This window comes from Mesoplodon bidens, assembly GCF_964165515.1.
Source record: "Mesoplodon bidens genome assembly, chromosome: 4".
Classification (NCBI taxonomy): domain Eukaryota; kingdom Metazoa; phylum Chordata; class Mammalia; order Artiodactyla; family Ziphiidae; genus Mesoplodon; species Mesoplodon bidens.
This window is the reverse complement of record NC_138160.1, coordinates 29,690,708-29,712,685: the sequence shown is the minus strand read 5'-3', so window position 1 is coordinate 29,712,685 and position 21,978 is coordinate 29,690,708. Positions and strand designations below refer to the sequence as shown.

Below are 21,978 nucleotides of genomic sequence, written 5' to 3'. Positions count from 1 at the left end.
TATGGCTTTATAAAAGTAGTCAGTCAGCCATCAATAAGTGTTGTTGAACACCTGTGGACACATATGAATGTGACAGTGTGTGGGGCTGAAAATGCAGAGGAAGCAAGGCACAGGTTACTGGGAGACTTTGATGATGGTATTCAAGAAGGAACAGTGGCAGTGGGCCAGATGTCAGAGGCTTCCTTCTTATCTACAGCTCTTCTACTTGGTTAAATATGGTAGTTACCATCTAAACTAAGCTGCACTGATTGTCTCTGGATTATCCCTGGATTAGTCATCTAGGTAAGGCTAGTCATTATAACACTCAACCTCTCTCTGTCTCAGAAGCTTAACAACCAAAATTTGTTTCTCATCCATGTCCCAGTCCAGTGGGCATCAGAAGAGGATACAGGACCCTTCCATCTATGGGCTGTACTAAGCCCATATGACTGAAGTCTTCCATTTCATCATCCTCTGGGCAGTAATGGATGAGAGAGAGAGAGAGAGAGAGAGAATGTGTGAATATCTTATAGACCAGAACTAGACGAAAAGTACATCATTTCTGTCCACTTTCAGAGGCCACAACTCCTTCACCTGCCTCTGTCTAACTACAGGGGAGCCAATGAAGCAAACTTTAACTCTCTGTCCAGAAGGAAAAGGAGAACCAAATTCTGATGGACACTAGAAGCTTTTGCTACTCCTGTGGTCTCCCAGAGTTCTAACCGAGATGTAGAAAAAAGCAGGAATTAGAGAGGAAAAATGCTTTCGACACATTCTTGAAAATTTCTTCTTAGCTATTGCAACTTTCTCAGATGTGCACACAGCCCACTCTCAGTGCTCTAAAGATTCTCCCATCAGGCACTTGGCCAAAGCACTTCATCTCTCCAGGCCTTAGTTGTCCAACCTGTAAAAAGGAGAGGTTGGATCAGAATCCTTTCATGTCTTTTGGCTCCTTTCATATCCAAAATGTCATGATTCTGGAACTCCTGCTGTTCGTTTCCTCTTGAGACAAATAACCAAGGAGCCAGAGAGGTAATGCCAGTTGGTCAACAATTTATTGTTTTTAATTTTATTTTTAACTTCCCTTCTCACTTCCCAAGCTCACATTTCTAGAAATGGAAATATACATAGTAGACAAGGTTGTTACCAATATAAGAGTGATTATTATCTAAGTTGTTTTGTGTTTGGATGAACAGCACATTCACAGACACATATATAACACACACAGAGATCCCTCTGTGAGAAAATAATCTCGTTTGAACAGTCTTGCAAGACATATGTTCTCCTCCTACTGCTCTTGCCCTGGATTAGTCAGTTCTGCAGTGGTAACAAATGGTGCTCTCTCAGTGGCTGACAATACATTTCCTTTTTGCTCACTTTACGTAAGACTGTGGCTCAGCAGCAGGTTGGCCGTGGCTCTGCTGGGATTGGCTGGACTCAGCTGAGTTTATCTGGGCTCCACCTGTTTTCTCATTCTGGAACCCAGATGGAGGGAGTAGGTACCATGTGGCACATCCGGAGGACATATGGAGAACGAGAGCAGAAAGGCCTCAGCCAATAAATACAATACCATGCAATTGTATTTAAGGCTCTGTTTGGATACAGCAAAAACAATCACAACCACTCACATTCCATTGACTAGAGTTTTTCATGTGGCCAAGTCCAAATTCATTGAGATGAGATGTTTACTCCACCCACAGGGTGCATGTGAAGCCTTAAAGAAAAATGCACAGTGTAAGAGTTGTGAGTTTAAGTTTTATTCAATGACCTTACTGAGGACTATATCCTGGGAGACAGCCCCTCAGTAGCTCGGAGGGAACCTTTCTGAAGAGGTAAAGGAGGAGAGAGTTTATGTATGATTTTTGGCTAGGAAATACATGCAATTCAGTATACATCTTGTAAAAGATTAATGCTGAAATGCACACACTATTATATATAAAATAGATAACCAACAACAAAGACCTACTCTATAGCACAGGCAACTATACTTATATCTTATAATAACATATAATGGAAAAGAATCTAAGATAGATAGATAGATAGCTTTAACTGAATCACATTTCTGTACACCTGAAACTAACACAACATTGTAAATCAACCAACTATATTTCAATAAAAATTGAAAAAAAAAAGATTACTGCTGGTCACAAGAATGGATATCTCAAGTTAATGCTTTTTTTGCTCTTCTACGTGTGGGAAGATGCAAGAATCTGGGTTCATTAAAATTCTACCTGATCTGTGCATCCAACTATCCAAGGGGCTGTTTTTCCAAAGCTGAGTGCCTCATCCCATTTTTCATCTTCAGTTCCTGTTAGGGTGCACTGCAGTGGCTGACAACTTCATCTTTGTAGAGTTTGGGGGTGAGCGAACTCTTTGTTCTTCTTTCTTTACACATGAGTGTGTCTAATGACAATGGATGGGGGTATGGAATCCTCTGACAGGGAGGGAGCAAAGAGTTGGGGAGTATAGTCCAATCTGCTCACACCCCCATTGCCTCCACTGAAATTCTAACCGCAACATTTCCCATGGAAAGGATGTCACTCTACCTTAGTTCTTAGTTCTTCCACTGTGGAAAGTTCTTGGGTAGGAGAGAGTTAGGAGGGAGAAGCAGTCAGCAATGGGAGAATGGAGGAAATTTAACAAACATTTATATAGTCTTCATTGTAGACTGGGCACTATTTTAAGCCCATTACCAATACCAACTCTCTGAATCTTCAACATAGTTCTGTGAGGTTGACCCGTGCATTATTCCCATTTCACAGATGAGGAAACTAAGGCACAGAGAAGTAAGTTACCTGTGATCACACATCTATTAAATGACAGAACAGGATTCCAACTCAGATAATTTGCCTCCAAAATCTCTCTTCTTAAATACTCTGAAGGGAAGAGAAATGGGAGGACTCCAGCACCATGGATTAGCTAGTTGCTGATATGCTACAACTTTAGGGGAGCAAGGAAACCAATTTCCTCTGGAAGAGGCAGACATTGTTTCAGTAAGACATGACATGTTTTTCAGAACATAGACAAAACTGAACATTCTGAGATCACTGGGATTTAGGCCACTGTCCTAGGCACTGTCCTGCATAGTCTCTGCTCTAACGGAGCTTACAGACTAGTGGAGGGAAACACCCCATCAACAAACAAATGAGAAAAAATATCATGGGTCAGTTGATGGTATGAGCTGTGGAGAACAGTAAAGTGGGGTGGGGGATGAAGAAGAATGTGGAGCAGTGCTGGAGATGGGGTTTGAAGACAGTGGTCAACGAAGATCTTGCTGATAAGGTGACATTTAAGCAATGGCCTGAAGAAGGTGAAGGAGATAAATATTAATATTTGATAAATGAATGAATGAATACTCAACCATATTTAAGTATCTTGGTGAAACAGGAAAAACAAAAGTTACCTTATTACTCAGACCTGGCCAGGCCCGCCCTCCCCTGGCATAATTCAAGCTGATCTTCTGGTTGAGTCCCATCCTCTTCCTCTGTCACGTGGTTGCTGCCACTTCCATTTTCACCAATGAATTTCCTCCAAGGTGGAAGAGGACATACCCAGGATCTCTTTCTGGGAATGTGCAGGAGACACATGGTAGCAATTGTTCACCTGCTCTGGGCTGGAGGGTGGGAGGAAGGGGGCTGATCTGGGCTGTTATTATTAGTCTGTGTGCCTACACATGCACGTTAGACGAGGCTGAGCATATTTGGACAGGGAGGTGAGCCAGATGTGAAAACAGACAGCGAATAGAATTACTGAGCAAAATGAGTAAACGAGAAGGTGTGAAACATTCGGAAGTGTGCAGAGATTAAACCTGGTTGATATCAAGAAAGCAGAGGGGGACTTCCAGGGACTTCCCTGGTGGCGCAGTGGTTAAGAATCCGCCTGCCAATACAGGGGACACAGGTTCGAGTCCTGCCCCGGGAAGATCCCACATGTCATGGAGCAACTAAGCCCGTGCGCCACAACTACTGAGCCTGTGCCCTACAGTCCACGAGCCACAACTACGGAGCCCGTGAGCCACAACTACTGAAGCCAGTGTGCCTAGAGCCCATGCTCCGCAACAAGAGAAGCCACTGCAATGAGAAGCCCGTGCACTGCAATGAAGAGGAGACCCCGCTCACTGCAACTTGAGAAAGCCTGCGCACAGCAACGAAGACCCAACACAGCCAAAAATAAATAAATAAATAAATTTATTAAAAACAGAAGAATGCAGAGGGGCACTTTACTGCTCTCTAGGAATGAGACGGACCAGGATGAGGAGGGGCCAGGACCTTGAAACCTATCATGCCTCCCAAGAAGAGCAGGAGAGTCGACAGTGAGAGGGACGGCGCAAGACAGAAGGGGTCAGGCGACAAGCTGAGCTGCAAGGAGTCAGCATCTGGGAATTCTGCCAGGCCTTCAGAAAGACGGTCCAGCCATGCACCGTGGATGCTGGGGCCAACAGAATACGGGGATGCAGGCCGGCCCTAGGAGTCAGCCACTGATCTGGGCACTGGGCAGAGATCCAGGGCCTGAAGGGCCTGTTATGGAAGAAGTGGGGTCTTAACAGTTGACCACGCAGGATTCCAGCACCAGGAACAGAACAGGACCTGATGCAAGCCTTCCCTGGGCTTCTCTCACCGCATGGACATTGTGCCCAGAGCCTGCAGGTGGAGCTCAAGTGGCCCCAGCTATGGAAAGCTGTGGCAGGCAGGTCAGGGCACTCTCCGGGCTGGGTGAATAGACACACACTGAAAATGTTCTATCACAGAAGCGCCAGGCTACTGTGAGAGGTGCACTTAAAAGGGTCAAGGTGAGCCGAGTTTTTAGCTTACGGTTACGGGGCGGGGGGGGGGGTTCGTTTGTTTGATTTTGGCGTTTGGTACCATATCTAAAGTGTTAAGCAATTGGAGGTCCTGCTAACCTCCAGTGCAGTTGTCAACAGGAAGGAACAAAATAATAACCTTGCAGCCTCAACAAGCAGAGGCAGCAATGGGGGCAGTCTGACCAGGACCCCAAGGAAGGCCGGGTTAAGTCAGCACAGAGAGGGAGATGAGAGGAAAGGGAGGAGGGAAGGGATCCTGGGTTCACGAGGTCTCCCCCAGTCAGAAAGGACTCCCTGCAAAACTGCATTATGCTGGCCTGAAAGTTTCAACTACCCCCAAGTCCTCCTCTTACATGGGGGGACGCCAAGCCCAGAGAGATGGAGTGAGGGGTATGCTGGTCAAAGTTTAACAACTGCTCTTCCAGGAGAAAAAAAAAAGAAGAAAGAAACATTCTGATTTATAGAATTTGCCAATTCCCACCATAGAAGTACTCCCACTCCAGCTGATTTCAAGCTACCAACAGGAAGCCCGCTGGCTTACAACATTCCTTGAAAATGTAACAATTGCTCCCTGGTGTAGACCTACACCCCCGGGCAGAGTGCCCTTGACCTCGAAGCCCTCCTCACAAGGAACCCTCAGCTCAGGTCAGTCCTTTTAGGAAAATGCCCTTTCCAGGCCCAGAGGATGGAGGAGGATCCAATCCTACCTCCTAACCAGTAGCTGCCTTGCCTAGTCCTTTATGCTCTAATCAGGGCTCCATAAGAATCACCTAAGTGTTTGTTAAAAACGCCCCTTCCAGTACCAGCTTGCAATCAGTAAATAAATAAGCCCTGGAGATCTCATGCAGAGCATAGTGATTATAGACAACAATGTATTATAAACTTCAAAGTTTCTAAGGGACTAGATCTTAATTGTTCCCATCACAGAAATGATTGTTATGTGACTTGATAGAGGTTTTAGCTAATGCTGCACAATTATATTCCAATAACATTTTTTAATTTAAAAAATGCCCCTGGGGCTTCCCTGGTGGTGCGGTGGTTGAGAGTCCGCCTGCCGATGCAGGGGACACGGGTTTGTGCCCCGGTCCGGGAAGACCCCACATGCCGCGGAGCAGCTGGGCCCGTGAGCCATGGCCGCTGAGCCTGCGCGTCCGGAGCCTGTGCTCCGCAACGGGAGAGGCCACAACAGTGAGAGGCCCGCGTACCGCAAAAAAAAAAATGCCCCTTCCTAGATCCCACCCTCCAAAAATTTTGACCCATTGTATCTGGGATGGGTGGGCAGTGGTGCCCAGAACAGACTGTAGAAGCAGTGCCCCAGGAACATCCACTGCTATTGAAGGACCATACCTAGATCCCCGCAGCACCCTGTATCAGAGCCAACTTTGGGAAGGGAGTGTGCTGAAAGAGCCCTTTATCAGAAAGAGGGATGCCTTAGAAGGCTCAGAACCCATGGTCCCAAGGTCCTCTGACCTGTCCAGCAAGCCATGGCCGGGCTGGGTTCTGTGCGTTGGAGCTTCTTGAAGGTAGGGGCCACTACTCCTTTGTAGCCATCAGAAGTGCAAAGCATGGTGGTTAACAATCATGGAGATCATGGAGCCCAGCTGCAGAGTTCCTCTCCCTCCATACACTGCTCACTAGCTGTGTGACCTCGGACAACTCATGGAGCCTCTCTGGGCTCCAGTGTCCTCATCTGTAAAATGGACATATTCATAGAACTTACATCTCAGTGCCTGGCATGTAGTGTGTGCTGCACGAGGGTTTGCTGATTTTATCACCACGCAGTTCTGAGCACACTGGAGGCTTTTCAGATAAGCTTGTTGGTTTAAGCCACTTACCCCCTTGGGCTTCCATTTCCTCATCTTTGACATGGGAGCCGTGACATAGTAGTAGGAACAATAATAGCTTTCCTGCCTCTGCACAGGATTATTGTAAGAATAAAATATGACCATGATGTGGAAGTGCTTTAAACACTACAGATCACCATGTAAATGTTCTGTAATTTTGTCTTTGATTTGCTGTTGATTTGAGGCAGGACTCCCAGTCTAAAGACTGGATTCCCATTTCTGCTGTGCTGGCTGAGCTGTGTGACGGTGGGCAAAGCCAGTTACCTCTCTGCGCCGCGGTTTCCTCTCCCATCGAGGGAAGCCTCCTAGCAGAGACATTATATGTGTTAGGTGGCATCAGTGGTTCCCAGCCCTGACTTTACACTGAAATCATCTGGAGGGCTTTGTTAAAATGTCCATGTGCCAGTGGACCCACTTCTGAATCAATCGGAACCTCTTGCAAGGTATAGGAGTTTGTCCTTTTAAGAAGTTCCCTACGTGGTTCTAATGCGAATCCTGGACTGAAAACCACTGGAGTCTGGAACAGCTTTGTAAACTGCAAATCCTAATGTACTATTTGTGGATTTTTTTTGTGTGTGTGTGTGTTTTTTTTGTGTGTGGTACGCGGGCCTCTCACTGTTGTGGCCTCTCCCGTTGCGGAGCACAGGCTCTGGACACGCAGGCCCAGTGGCCATGGCTCACGGGCCCAGACGCTCCACAGCATGTGGGGTCTTCCCGGACCAGGGCATGAACCCGTGTCCCCTGCATCGGCAGGCGGACTCTCAACCACTGCGCCACCAGGGAAGCCCTGTGGATTTTTTTTTAATTGTTGTTAATGAATGGTCTTCTGAGGAACTAGTTCCTCTGAAAATCAGGCCAAAGGGCAGTGTCCACCATCTGTCTGAAGTGTGCACTGACTGGGGAAAATTGAAACTCACCCAGTTCCTATTCTTGCCTTCAAGCCCAGGAGGCTGAGTGAAAATAAGCCTCTCTGAGAGCAAAGATGCTGCTGGGATGTTGCGGTCAGTGAGAGGAGTTGGTGTAATTGGATTTGGAAGCGATGCCTCCAGCCGTGGGGAAGCATTCAGTGTTCTCTTTTATTAAAGTGACTCCCGTGCAAAGGCACATACATCACCGTGAGCGATTTACCCCGATTAGGTTAGGGGCCAGGAGAGCTTTCTATGTCAGTCCCCAGGTGCAGTACTAACCCTGATTCGGCTCCAGTTTGGACAAATCCGATCTCTGCTAATTGCCTACCTCTTACATCGCACAGCTGTGGTCATGCACAGCATACTCCCTCTGCTTGGGTGCATTTTCACAGACAGAGAGTCTTCAAGAAGTTCGAGAAGTTCTGGGATTCACACGAGAGGAGGGAGGGGGTGTCTGGAATCAGAGGTGGACATTTTCTAGCTGTCTCTCTACTATTTCTGGTAACATCCACACAGCCATGATGTTCTGACTAAACTGCTGGGTTCGACTGGGATGGTCATTTTATATAGAAGTGATTCCCTTATGGAAAGTGCCAGATGTTTCCCACCAAAGGATTATCTCAGGACAGGGAATGAGAAGGCAACCTGTTAGAGAAGCAATAAAATGTAAACTTGATCATTGCAGTGATAAAAAAAAGAAAAGAAAAGAAAAATAATAATGGATGATATATGAGCAAACGTCCTGCTGTGAAATTTCACAAACAAATGTGTAACTATGATTTCTGGGCTATGGACAGATAAACACTTCAGTGCTGTGGGCACATGTTTGCATGCAACCCAGGAAGAGCTAGGACCTTCATCTCCCCACCCTCAGGCCAGGGTTCTCCTAGCACTGTATCTACAACATTCAATGTCTGCATTCAGGAGTGGCTGCCATGTTATCCTGAAAACCTCTTCAGATTCCCCTGTCAAAGACAGAATGCTAAGATGGCTCCAAGTCCAGTGTTTGACAATACTAGCACAGGACCAGTTCTTGTGCATGCAGATTTGCATCCCCCATCTTAGATTCTTGTTCTGCTTTTTCATCTTTAAGGCTTCAGTGATTCACTTATTCTCTCTACAGTCATTGACCATTGACTTTGGGCAGAGCTTGTAAAACAGCCTTAATCTTGAGCCTGGGGTGAAATAGCTAATCCTTCCTGCTGCTCTCCCCACCCTTAGCAGATTATGTCCTCTGCTTTCCAAACTAAATATTAGCATTCTGTATTGGAAAGACATGCCAGATTCCTGGAAATCAAAAGGTACCTGTGGGGTTCTGGCCCTGTTTTTTTAGCCTCAGGCCATCTAAGAGGTGGAGCAACAGGTAAGGAGACCCGGCGGGCAGAGGACGCCAACCCAGCAGACCCCAAAGGGAGCAGCTAACACAATTCCCAACATTTCAAACAACAGGTGAATGTATTTCAAATTTGTTTGCAAGAAATGAGATTGTTTGCATTTTTAGGACCAGACAGGCATTTGGAACTTAATTTGCATTTATAGTCAGGAGGTATGGCAGGTGGTGTCCTAACCATTGATGGTAGAGAACTGAAAGTTGGGGAGGAGTGCAAAGTGGGTGTGAGGTGTGCAGGGCTCCCCTGCCATCGGAGTCTTGATCGATCTTAGCAAAATCCAAAGTTTACCAAAAACTGGAACCCTCAAATGTCCATCAAGAGTAGAATGAGGAAATAAATTATGGTCTTTCATTCAATGTAATATGAATGAAGATGAATGAGATGAAGTGAAAATGAATATTGTATGAGTCCATGTAACAACAAGATTGAATCATACAACAATGTGAAATGAAAGAAGCCAGACACACACACTCAAAAAATGCATATTGAATGATTCTATTTCTATAAAGTCCAAGAGTAAGCAAAATTAATCTGCAGTGTTAAAAGTCAGAAGAGTTGTTCCTCTTGGGAAGGGGTGGGTAGAGATTGAGGGGAGGCACCAGGGAGATTTCTGGGATGCTATTAGTGTTCTATTTCTTGACCTGATGGTAACATAGACATATTCACTTTGTGATAGTTCATTGAGCAGAATACTTATGATTTGTGCATTTCACATGTGTGACATTCTTTAAAGAAATTCAAATCTTGGATGGGGCCCTGCTTATCCATGGGAATTGGTCTTGCAAGAGCTAGGTAGGTCCTCAGAATCCCTGCCCAGCATGCTAGGTTCATTTCTAGAGTTAGGGAAACTGAGTCAAAATCTGAGTAGAGCATTGGGGCAACAGTAGCAGATGAGGAAAGACAAGGTGAGAACTGCATTCACTTCAAGACCACCTGACACGAGGTCTTGGGAGCAAGTCCCAGAAAATGTTAGGGCTGAGATTTCTGGCGTTTGGGATTGGTTCAGGGCCTGGGTGAGCCAGCATATGCAGATAAAGTCTACCAGGGGGTAAAGGGTGAAAGCTCAGGTCTGTAATTTTTTTTTTAACATCTTTATTGGCATATAATTGCTTTACAATGGTGTGTTAGTTTCTGCTGTATAACAAAGTGAATCAGCTACACATATACATATATCTCCATATCTCCTCCTTGCGTCTCCCTCCCGCCCTCCCTATCCCACCCCTCTAGGTGGTCACAAAGCACCGAGCTGATCTCCCTGTGCTATGCGGCTGCTTCCCACTAGCTACCTATTTTACATTTGGTAGTGTATATAAGTCCATGCCACTCTCTCACTTCATCCCAGCTTACCCTTCCCCCTCCCCGTGTCCTCAAGTCCATTCTCTACGTCTGCATCTCCACCCCTGTCCTGCTCCTGCTTTCTCAACTCTTGGCCTGTGTAGATGAGACTTGGCTTAATGGAAAAGAGTGATGAAGGGAAGCGTTTGGACAGAGAATCTGAACCGGGTGAGCATTAATGCAGAGCAAGATGAGGAAGAAGAGGGTTTGTGGGTCATACCAGAGTGGGACATAGCACCGTGAGAAGGCATATTTGAATAAGGTTACAGAGGAGCATAAAGATGGGAGAGTCTCTGAGGATTCAGAAGCGAGGAAGCCAAGACAGTTTGCATGGGCAAGGCGTGGAGGCTGCTGACTTGCTACAGACCTACTTTTCAGTTTTAATTTTTGCATTTTTAAACCACAGTCGCACCAGGGGAGCTACTGAGGAGTGAAACCAAGATAACTGTCCTCTGGTGGGAGTATAGGGCTAACTTTCCTAGTTGGACTCCAAATATTTGGATCCATTTGCCACTATAACCATCACTAAAAGCAGTCTGTGGGCACTCTTTGGATGTTCCAGCCCCACTTAGAGTGAATAATCTTGACCAAGATCCTGCTGCAATGGGGGAGTTGACTCAGAGAGACAAAAACAAAATTTTTTTTAATTATTTACACTTTTTTTATTGAAGTATAGTTAGTTTACAGTGTTGTGTTAGTTTCTGGTATACAGCAAACAGCAAAGTGAGTCAGACTTCGGATCTGAATATAATATCTGACCCAAATATTCTTTTTTGGATTATTTTCCATTATAGGTTATTACAAGGTATTAAATATAGTTCCCTGTGCTATACAGTAGGATCTTGTTGTTTATGTACAGTGGTATCTGTTAATCCCAACCTCCTAATTTATCCCTCCCCCCGACTTTCCTCTTTGGTAACCATAAGTTTGTTTTCCATGTCTGTGAGCCTGTTTCTGTTTTATAAATAAGTTAATTTGTATCAACTTTTTTAGATTCCACATGTAAGTTATATCATATTATATTTGTCTTTGCCTGACTTATTTTACTTAGTATGATCATCTCTAGGTAATCCACATTGCTGCAAATGGCATTATTTCACTCTTTTTTACGGCTGAGTAATATTCCATTGTATATATACACCACATCTTCTTTATCCATTCATCTGTTGATGGACATTTAGATTGTTTCTATGTCTTGGCTATTGTAAATCGTGCTGCTGTGAACATTGGGGTGCATGTATCTTTTTGAATCAGAATTTTTTTCTTTTCCAGATATATGCCCAAAGGTGGGATTGCTGGATCATACTGTTACTCTATTTTTAATTTGAGACAAAAACCAAATTTATCCCCAGCCTCACGTCCACCAGCCATAAAAATGATCAGTGGACAGCAGGACGTATGCCTAGTGTGGGGAGAGACCACAATAGATGCTCAGGTTGACAGTCAGCATAGCAAAGTGGGCAGCTGGGGTTATCTTTCTCTCTGAAGGTTTACTTACCCCACTGTGTTTACTCTGCTGGAGAGTCAGTTTCAGGATGAGTTGGGAATCATTACTCATTGAAACACAGTAATGAGACCACTATGAGTGTGTCCAATTTCCTGACATGGGGGTTTTGAGGCATCAGAAACTACCCGTGGCTAGTCAACAGATTCCAGGATACCTTAGGAAATCCCAGAGGAGCTTATTTCTTTTTAGTTTATAAAATGCTTCCTGAAATCATTTTTATTGGAAAACTTTATTTAAGAGAGTTTCTTTGAGCCTGGACCAGCATACCAGGAAGCATAAGTGATGAAAGTATCTGCTCCTGCCTGCTCCACCCTGCTCCCCATCCAGGCATTTCTTTTTCAAAACACGTGGAGCCCTGATTTGGAAGAGCTGTTTAGTTGGCACATGGCCTCGCCCAAAAAGGTGTGATTTATAGCAGTTGATCTCAAGTATTTTGATGCAAAAAGAGAAGGGAAGTTTCAATAAAAGGATATTATAGAACTTCTTCAGCCACTAGGTAGAATTCCCATCCCCAAGCCAGGCTGAGATAGATCTTTAGGACAAAAAAACTCTTTCAGGTCTAGATGGATCCAGTGAAGGTGGATTAGGGAGAACAACAGTGTTTGAGATCCTCAGGCACAAGTATGGCGGTTGAGCTCACTGAGTCCTGGCTCTCTTGACTCCACACCCGCTCCAGGCTGGGGTGCTGTTCATCTTGACTCAGTCACTGTGGTCTCCACCGTCTCCCCCATAGAATGGGGAATAATTGCATGTTCATCACACACTATCCACAAATGAGTATGATTCATCAGGCGCTCTCAGATTTGCCAGATTCCTCTCTCCCAATGGCACCTGACTGACAGTTTACTACACCTTTCTACACTTTCATTTCCTCTTCTGTTAAAAGGGATGGTAATGGAGAAAGACAAATATCAGATGATATCACTTACATGTGGAATCCTTAAAAATGATACAAATGAACTTATTTACAAAAAGGAAACAGACTCACAGACTTAGAAAACAAACTTATGGTTACCAAAGGGGAAAGGCTGGGGAGAGGGGTAAATTAGGAGGCTGGGATAAACATATACACACTACTATGTATAAAATTGATAATCAACAAGAACCTACTGTATAGCACAGGGAACTCTGTCCAATATGCTGTAATAACCTATACGGGAAAAGAATCTGAAAAAGAATGGATATATGTATATGTATAACTGAACCACTTTGTTGTACACCTGAAACAGCATTGTAAATGAACCTACTCCCATACAAAATAAAAATTAAATTTAAAAAAGGGGAGATTGTAATAGCCCATGCTACACACAGGGGTATTGTAAGGGCTCAGTGCAATTTGGATGATTAAGACACTCAGTGCAGGGACTTCCCTGGCAGTCCAGTGGTTAAGACTCTGCCCTTCCAATGCAGGGGGTGCGGGTTCGATCCCTGGTCAGGGAACTAAGATCCCACGTGCTGCGCAGCACAGCCGGAAAAAAAATTTTTTAAAGACACTCAGCACAGTGCCTGGCCCATGATAAATGTTCCATACATAGGAGGAATGACTTGAAACCCATTATGAGCCTTTAGCATCTTGATTTAATTAGATGACCCTGAGGGGTTAGATAGAGCAGGTGGCTTAGAACGTGTAACCTGGGAGGATATTCAGAAAGAATCCTGAAGAAGCAACTAGAAGGTCCCCAAAGAACAGGATACTGGCTACTTCACAGGAGTTGTTACTGAGCCAGGAGCCCCAGTTATGAGAGAGTCACTTGATGGCGCCTGTGTACACGGAAACTCTACTATCACTAAGATTTCTATTTCCGAGTACAGCGCGGAGGGAGCAGTAGCAGGTGGAAGGCTTCGAGAAGTTGTCTGTGAGGTGGTGTGAGGCTGGCAGATGGTGATCCGCCCTCTGACCAGGAGGAATGGACAAAGGCTGGTCTTTTCAGGGCTCATCAAACAGCACTCAGTCATTTCCAACGTCCCTAGATGGGCAGCCTTGCCCCTGGATGCCCTTCCCCTGATTTAAAAAAACCCCATAAATTTTAAAGGGAAAATGTAAGCCATGGGTTTCCAAGAATTTACACTTACTTCGTCAAATCTATTGTTTTCCGAGAGTTGTGTGGAGTCCAAAAAGACTAATGAGCCTTTTCCAAATGTCTTTTAAAATCCTTTTTTCTTAGAAGGACATTTAGAGGCTTTAAAAGTTGTTCCAAGGGTAAAAATAATAATATAATAATAAATTTCTCGAAACTCTCAACCCCTGCAGGTTCAAAATTTGCTTAATTCTTCAAACCCAAGGGACTTGAATTATTACTGGGATTTGTCATTTCTTGTTTATGGGGCTTTTCCAAAGGGGAGAGCTCTTTCCCTGCACTCCCAGAATGAGGAGGTTCACTAGAGTTCACTGCATCGTTCACAGCCATGCCCATAGCCCAGAAGGCTTCCAGAGTCTTCTCAACCTGAACCTTCAGGCGAAGCCCCCCTTACTTGGTGGCATCCGTGAGGCCAGGTTGGAGTTAAACTGAATGCACTGACTTTTTCAGCCTGGCTTAATTTTGGCTGGAGGATCAAAGCCCTCCCAGCACAATTCTTTTGTAGGGAATACAATCTATGTCACGTAAAACAGGTGATCTATCGTTAGGTGACTGTGGGGTGCAAAGAGAACAATTTTTCCTTGGGGTGTGTGCAAAGAGCCAGCTGCGGCTGGGCTGCCCTTGAACGCTGTCATCTGATGACCTCTGGTGGTGGCATTTTTCCCAGCATGTGTGCAGCGATGCTTCTGAGCCAAGCCATCCTTGTCACATTTTCCTACATTCCTTTCCTCCTGTTTTGTTCTTCACATTCAGCAAGGAGCAAGAATCAGTTGCAAACACCCAGAGTAAAGTGGTGCCTGTGCCTAACCAGACTGTCCTTTCAAAAAAGTTGCCTGTGCCTCCTCTTTCAGTGAACCTCTGATCCATTTCCTGGGGAAAGAGAAGGGAGCCAACATGAAGGAAAATGTGGCATCCACAGTGGTTTTCATTTTGCTACTGTTTCTCAACACCAACCTTCTGAATGGTAAGTAAGAGGCTGTCCTGTTCTCTTTAATTCCCTGGGGTGTTTATATGAGAGGAGGGGAGAATCCATCACAGTCCTCTTGCAATGAAGTTACGAGAAATGAAAATGTCCATGCCATTTGCTGCTATTAAATTATTTACAATATTTTGGGGGTTAAGACATGCAAAAATGAATGCAAAAGAATGAATGCAATTAATGCAAAATCCTGTCACTATGCTCTGACTTCCGTCTTTGTTCTGGGAGTGCAGGGAAAGAGCTCTACCAACAAACAGACCAGAGTTTCAGTTCAGGGTCTGTCCCTTACTAGCTGTGCAACCTTGAGCCAATTACCTGACCTCTCTGGATTTATACATTTTCAAAGTGAGAATAGTGATGTTTCTTCCACCTCAGATGAAAAGGTGTGTGAGAAAAATCTTTGAAAACCTGTGAAGAGTTATAAGGGGATTGCTGTTACATGGTGGGAAACGGGTATACAGCCAACTCTGTTATGGGGAAATGAAATTCACAACTAGACTAGAGTGTGTGAGCCTGTGTGTGTACATTTCAGTGTCTCTACCGCTGCCTATTTCTGGGTGTGTATACTTTTGTATACCTGTGTATATCTTAACTTCCCTATATGTGCCTGATTGCAAATGCTTCTCTGTGTATACCTGTCTGTGTACACATTTTTGGGTGTATATTTCTGTGTATGTACCTGTGTGTGTACTGTTGTATACTTCTACAAGTATGCAGCTGTGTATATTATTCCTCTGTGGTATGTGGTTGTCCTTCTGATACGGGCTCTACTTGAGCGTGTGTGTGTGTGTGTGTGTGTACCTGTGTGTGGTACCTCTGTGGTTGTTCCTGTGTTTGTGTGCATTTTACAGAGATAGTGAGACAGTCCATTTACTGTAACCATCTCCTCTAGAGTGGGTGAAAGAAACATTTAACTAATTATATTTTCACAACTTTACCCTCCTCTTTTGAGTTTCCTCCAGGTACTATTAATAACCAGTGAAATGTGAGAGAGAGAAGCTTTCAGAGAAAAAGGACCACAGAGATCAGTATAATCCATAAGGAAATTTTAAGTATTCAGATAATCAACAGTGGCCTTAATTGGCTTCTAAATATGCCCATCATTGAGCCATAAGTTTTGTGCTTTTCTAAAAGTAAACTTTCCTTTCTACCTCACATACTCCTCCCTATAGCCACAACAACAAACAAACAAAAAATCAGTTCACCCTGTGAAATTCCCCTGAAGAAACGTTCCCTAGAGGACAGCAACATTACAAACATTGGCAGAGCTGACCCCAGGCTGTCTGGCGTGGACCGTCTTCGGGGGGCTGGGAGGTGGCTGGGCTCCGGGTGACACTCAGCCTGGTGACCTCGGCCCCAGCCTGTGCACCGCATCGTCCCATTCCATTCAGTTCTTCTTTACAGCCGTTTTGCCTAGTGCCCTGTCTTCCCACCTGTGTTCTCCTCCAAACTTGCTCTTTCCAAAAGTTCTACCCGGGAGCCAGCGTGAGGGGTGAAGGGCAAGTGTGGCAGAGAACAGAGAAGCCCCAGAGGCTGAGGGACCACCACCTGGAAGCTCTTCTCTCCGCTCCTGATTTCCTGAACGAAACACCACCTGGGGTTACGTGGCTCGCTGTGGGTGGGCCCCCCAGCCCAGCAGCACCAGGGCCACTGTTTCCCTCTTTGGACCTGACAGATAAGGAGAAGAGGAGGGGGCCAGCTCACCAAGTGCTTTGGGGACTAGGGAGCTCAAAAGCTTCATCCACTTGGCATCGGGTTTTCCACATCAGCTCTTTCAGCCCTGCTAGCTTCCAGCTGGGACTAAGTACAGCTCCTAGATAATGGTGGTAGCTAGTAACCGCAAGAGCGGCCACCTGTAGGAGCTCCCATGCCTCCTGCCCGTAAAGACCCAGGGGGAGAGGGGGAAATATAAGGGAAAAGGGACCAAAAACCCAAATGAGGAAATGGAGGCAGGGAGGATGGGGAGCCAGGCTGTGATGCTGCATCGGAGGTCAAAGCTGAATGGAGGGCTTCCCTGGTGGCGCAGTGGTTGGGAGTCCGCCTGCCGATGCAGGGGACGCGGGTTTGTGCCCCGGTGATACAGTGAAAGAACAAGAGAAGAGAGCTGGGCTCGTTGTGTGGGAATGGCAGAAAGATGGTGGTTAGTGAGCCAGAGGGGAGAGGTCCAGAGAGCACTGGATCAGCAAATGACCACAGGATGCTTGTGCCTGGGGGAGAATTCTTTTTATGGGGCTGTGGCTGTGTATCCGCCCCATAGACTCCATGGGAGTATAGAAAGGCCACATCCTCCTTCTCAGTGCATATGCATCCCTAGCACTCTTGATGCTCACCGTTGTTGAAACTGCATCCAATAGTGGAGTATCTCCATCTCACAGTACGCGCGCGCGCACACGCACACACACACACACACACACACACACACACACACCCCGCAAAGCTCTCTCTCTGAGTCCTGCCAACTTCAGCAAAGCCCACAGAGGAGTGTTGCTGGATGTTGACACTTCTGAGCCCTCCACCCCTAGGCCTACTCCCACCGAGACCTCATCACTGGCCTGGCCCCATCAATCTGCTTCTGTCACCAGCAGAATGGTCAAAGAGTTGAACAGACCTTAATATTGACGCCAGTGGCTTCTGGCTTTTTCTAGGACAGTCACCTCCTGGAAAACCTGAGATCTTTAAATGTCGTTCTCCCGAAAAAGAAACATTCACCTGCTGGTGGAAGCCTGGGGCAGATGGAGGATTACCTACCAATTACACGCTGACTTACCACAAGGAAGGGTAAACGTTCTCTTCTCTCCTAGCAAAGCGCACCTGGGTGTCCTCACTCTCCGGGCCACAGGAACACTGACTCTGGGTTAATTGCCACGCTTCCCCGAATGGACACTGATAAGGCTCCTGCTACTGGAGGAAGGGAATCAAACATACGCGTCCACATCTTCCTCTTAATGTCCCTGCCGAGCTCCCTCACGCGCATAAGCTCAGCCACCACCTTGGCGACACAATCCGGCAATGCCCTCATTGCCTGTCGTAAGTTTAGGTTGTAGCCCAAGGTCACGTATAAGTGTTTCCTAAGTGCTAGTTAATTTTAGATGCTTATCTATCAATCTGTGCCATTTATCATTTTTTGTAATCATTATTTTTGTAACCTAAGAGTATTATCACGTAATCTTTGACAACCGTGGTACATTAGCTTTTCGAACTTGTTTCTTGTGCAAGAAAATAACAAGCCCTACAAGAAAAGGAAGATGAGGTGTTTTCCTTAGGAAATCCATGGACCCATGATCTCCCAGAAGGCATATTGGGAGCTAAAATTGCAGTGCAGAGTAAACAGGGTGATCTCTAGACAAGGAGTTTGTTACCGTTACAATGAGACCCTCCTGGAAATCCAGGGACGGCTGTATCCTTCCCCAGTGAAGAAAACATTTACTAGTAGAAACAGCTGGCTCACTTCCCAGTGACAGCACTTAGTGGTACACAAAGCTGCCATCCCTTCTGGGACCCAAAGTGGTGTCAGGCAAACAGATCCCAGGAACTCAAACTGGCAAGCAAAGTGGAATAAGCCTGCACACCTCTGTGGTGAGTCTTGCGTGGAGGCCCCCAAGTCTAAATGTGAGCAGCCTAAGGAGTCTCTTGGGCCTGACATTCTCCTTTCAGAGTCACTTTTCTCTGTGGCTGACTTAGTGTAATTGGAAATATACTGCAGTTTGTATCCCCTTTCATCTTTTTTTAATGAAATGTAATTCAAAACATATGTGCAATAAATGCTGCCTTGTGCATTCCCCGCCACCCCATGTGTATGTGCAGGGGAAAGTCCCAGTGCCCTGAGATGACCCAATGGTGGTTCCCTGAGGAAAGCGGTGCATTGGCCACAGAAAACTCAAGTGTTTATTGGCAGGGGGCATATATCACAAAGCCCACAGCAACCTGTAGACAGGAGGGGTTGGTGAGAAACAGAGTCACTGGGGCTCTGATGTGACCCTGCCACCCCTTCTCCAGCACTCTCTTCCCTTTGTCACCCCCAGCTGACATGGGCAGGGCAGAAGAACTTGGGGAGCCCTTCTTGAGCTCTGGTTTTTGCATCTGGAATGCCTGTTCCCCCGAATCCAGTGGTATTGATCTATTAAGAAAACACTAGACTCTTTTTACCACTTTCTTACTGACTTCTAATATATTACTCATTGCAGAGAGACATTCACCCATGAATGTCCAGACTACAAAACCAGTGGTCCCAACTCCTGCTACTTTAACAAGAAGCACACCTCCATATGGACGATATACATCATCACAGTAAACGCCACGAACCAGATGGGAAGCAGTTCCTCAGATCCACGTTACGTGGACGTGACTTACATAGGTAAGGGGAAGCGTGATTGGTGAGGAATTTGTTACTCCAGTATGAATCTACCAATAGTCAAACTCAGTTTGAGTCTTCTGGACTTATGGATAGATTCCCATAAAGAAAGATGAGAAAATTCACACCATCCTTGCCAACTGAGTGTTTTAAACCAGTTTTTTGGATTTAATTAATTTTTAATGGAGTATAGTTGATTTACAATGTTGTGTTAGTTTCTGCTGTACAGTAAAGTGACTCAGTTATACATATACATATATCCACTCTTTTTTAGATTCTTTTCCCATATAGGTCAGTACAGGGTATTGAGTAGCGTTCCCTGTGCTATACAGTAGGTCCTTATTAGTTACCTGTTTTATATATAGTAGTGTGTATATGTCAATCCCAATCTCCCAATCTATCCCTCCCCCTCCTTCCCCCTTGGTAACTATAAGTTTGTTGTCTACCTCTGTGACTCTACTTCTGTTTTGTAAATAAGTTCATTTGTACCCTTTTTTTAGATTCCACAAGAAGTGATATCATATACTACTTGTCTTTCTCTGTCTGACTTACTTCACTCAGTATGATAATCACTAGGTCCATCCATATCACTGTAAATGGCATTATTTCATTCTTTTTTATGGCTGAGTCAACCAATTTTTATTTATGATGGTAAGACAGTAAAATCCTTATGCCTTCCTTTGACCCTTCCTCCCATCCCCTTGCACCCAACAGGAATGTTCTATTTAGCTTCCCTTATCAATCCTTCTCTCCAGCCCTCCCCCTGCGACCGATGTCCCCTTCTCCCTTGGCAAGCTGGGATTTCTTTTCTGAGATTTCTCTCCCTGAAAGACAGAGCTGCTTCGTGGAGTAGCAGCTCTTACAAGAGTCTCATCTGCTTCTCCACCCACAGGAATTGCTCCAAACTGCTTTGCCCCAAATTCAATTCTCAATATACATATGTTTCTTGGCAACTGGAGCTATTCTTTTCAAAATAAAGAATTTGGGGAGTAAATCGTGCTGCTGGAACAGAAGGCTGAAGGCCAGGATCACAACCATGATGTTTGGAGAAGTCATTAGCAAGTGAAGCAAAATCGACCTGAGAGCTGCTTCTTGCTTTGTGTGATCAACATTGAGCTGCAGCGCAATGAGACATAACTGCAGTGATCTGTATGGTTTAGCAGGGACAACAAAGGGGATCTTAGGACAAGAGATGGCTTAGGACAAGAGATGGCTTGGCCTTAGCTAACCTAAGGAGTAGCTAATTAGGTTCAAGGTCACCCAAGTCTTCCTGACTTACCTAACACCAACCAACAAGGAAAATCAAGCTAGGACTCTCAAGTATCAGGCTGTATATCATCCCATTGGCGTGTTATCAGTGATTGATCCTTAAAAACTAGAAAAGCTTCCAACAGCAACTGGTACCCATTTGAATTCTGTCTCTCCCCAGCAAATTATTGCAATGAGCATGGGGATGGAAACAGAATTTGATCTTAGCTTAAGAAAATCAAAAAGTAACCCCACTGACAAGTAGGAATAAAATAAATTCCATTCATATAAATTTACTTGAGATATGAAGTCTTTAAAATGCTAAACACCAAATAATTCCATTTTCATAGTTTCTTTCTTAAATTTCCTTGTCCTCAAATATTCTGCCCTCAAGTATTAAAATATTTAATATTTAAAGTCAAAACAGTGAAAGCAAGAGAAGTTCTGAAATGTACAACTGCTGTAATGAAGATTATCCACAAAAACAAAAATGGGATCACTAAAGAAAAGTAGTATGTTTAAAAAGTGAAATTAATGAGTGGATCAAATTCATAGTGACTCTGGAAAACAAATTCTCTGGTGAAAGAATGTGTTGGGCCATACTTTTCAAAATAATGAAAGAAGTGTTCATGGAATTCTCATATAACCCTGCAGCATACAGTGTTTGGTGACAGGCCACAGAAGTTCATTTACAATGCAGTTTTAACCACAGTAAAGTCTACCAGCTTGAATCTCATCCAGTGATAACCTGCAGTACAAGATATTGGCACATAATCTCTCAGAAATAGATTGCATTGTTGTCACTGAGAAATATTTAGCTATGCTGAAGACACTTGAAATGAGATTCTCAGCTGGGTGCCCTTTGCCTCCCATAGGGTACTTGGCAATGGCAGGAAACATTTTTGATGTTTGCAACACAGGGAGAGAGGGCCTCTAATGGGGAGAGGCCAGAGATGCTGCTAACGTCCTACAATGCTCAGGAAGGCCCCTACCACAAAGAATTATCTGGTCCAAAATACACATAATGCTGAGGTTGAGAAACTTTGCTTTCAAGGATTCATCTTGAACATTTTACTTGCACCTTTGTACAAAGATGTTTTGATCAGCATTTCTCAGTCTTGTGTTCAAATTAAAACTTATATTAAATAACTGATGTTTATTTAGTAAGTCCATATAAAACAATCTTTCTTAGGTATTTACTTAGTAACATACAACCATTAGGATTAGTGGCAAATTTTCTAAAGCTGTGTTTTTAGGCAACTGTAGGGTATAATGCCAAGTCAATTAGAGTTACACTCACTTTTCTCTCACCTGTAGTGGAGACTGATTTGAGGAGGTAAGAAATGAATGGAGAAAATGTGACTGGCCAGCAGGACTGAGACTAGGGTAAGGCAAGCCAGCACCCTAGGGCCCTCACTCTTTTTTTAAATTTATTTTATTCAAGTATAGTTGATTTACAATGTTGTGTTAATTTCTGCTGCACAGCAAAATGATTCAGTTATACATATATATATGTTCTTTTTAATATTCTTTTCCATTATGGCTTATCACAGTGTA

At 44.6% G+C, this 21,978-nt stretch overlaps 1 protein-coding gene across 3 annotated transcripts in view; it reads left to right on the top strand.

Moving 5' to 3' along the window:
• Positions 1-21,978, top strand: part of PRLR (prolactin receptor) — a 202,011-nt gene that overhangs the window by 162,090 nt on the left and 17,943 nt on the right. For all 3 annotated transcript variants that reach the window (XM_081231808.1, XM_081231807.1, XM_081231809.1), the window contains 3 exons: positions 14,695-14,807; positions 17,468-17,600; positions 19,007-19,176. In XM_081231808.1, the coding sequence (XP_081087934.1) occupies positions 14,738-14,807; positions 17,468-17,600; positions 19,007-19,176 (373 nt within the window). In that variant the 5' untranslated portion in view covers positions 14,695-14,737. The remainder of the gene's footprint in view (positions 1-14,694; positions 14,808-17,467; positions 17,601-19,006; positions 19,177-21,978) is intronic.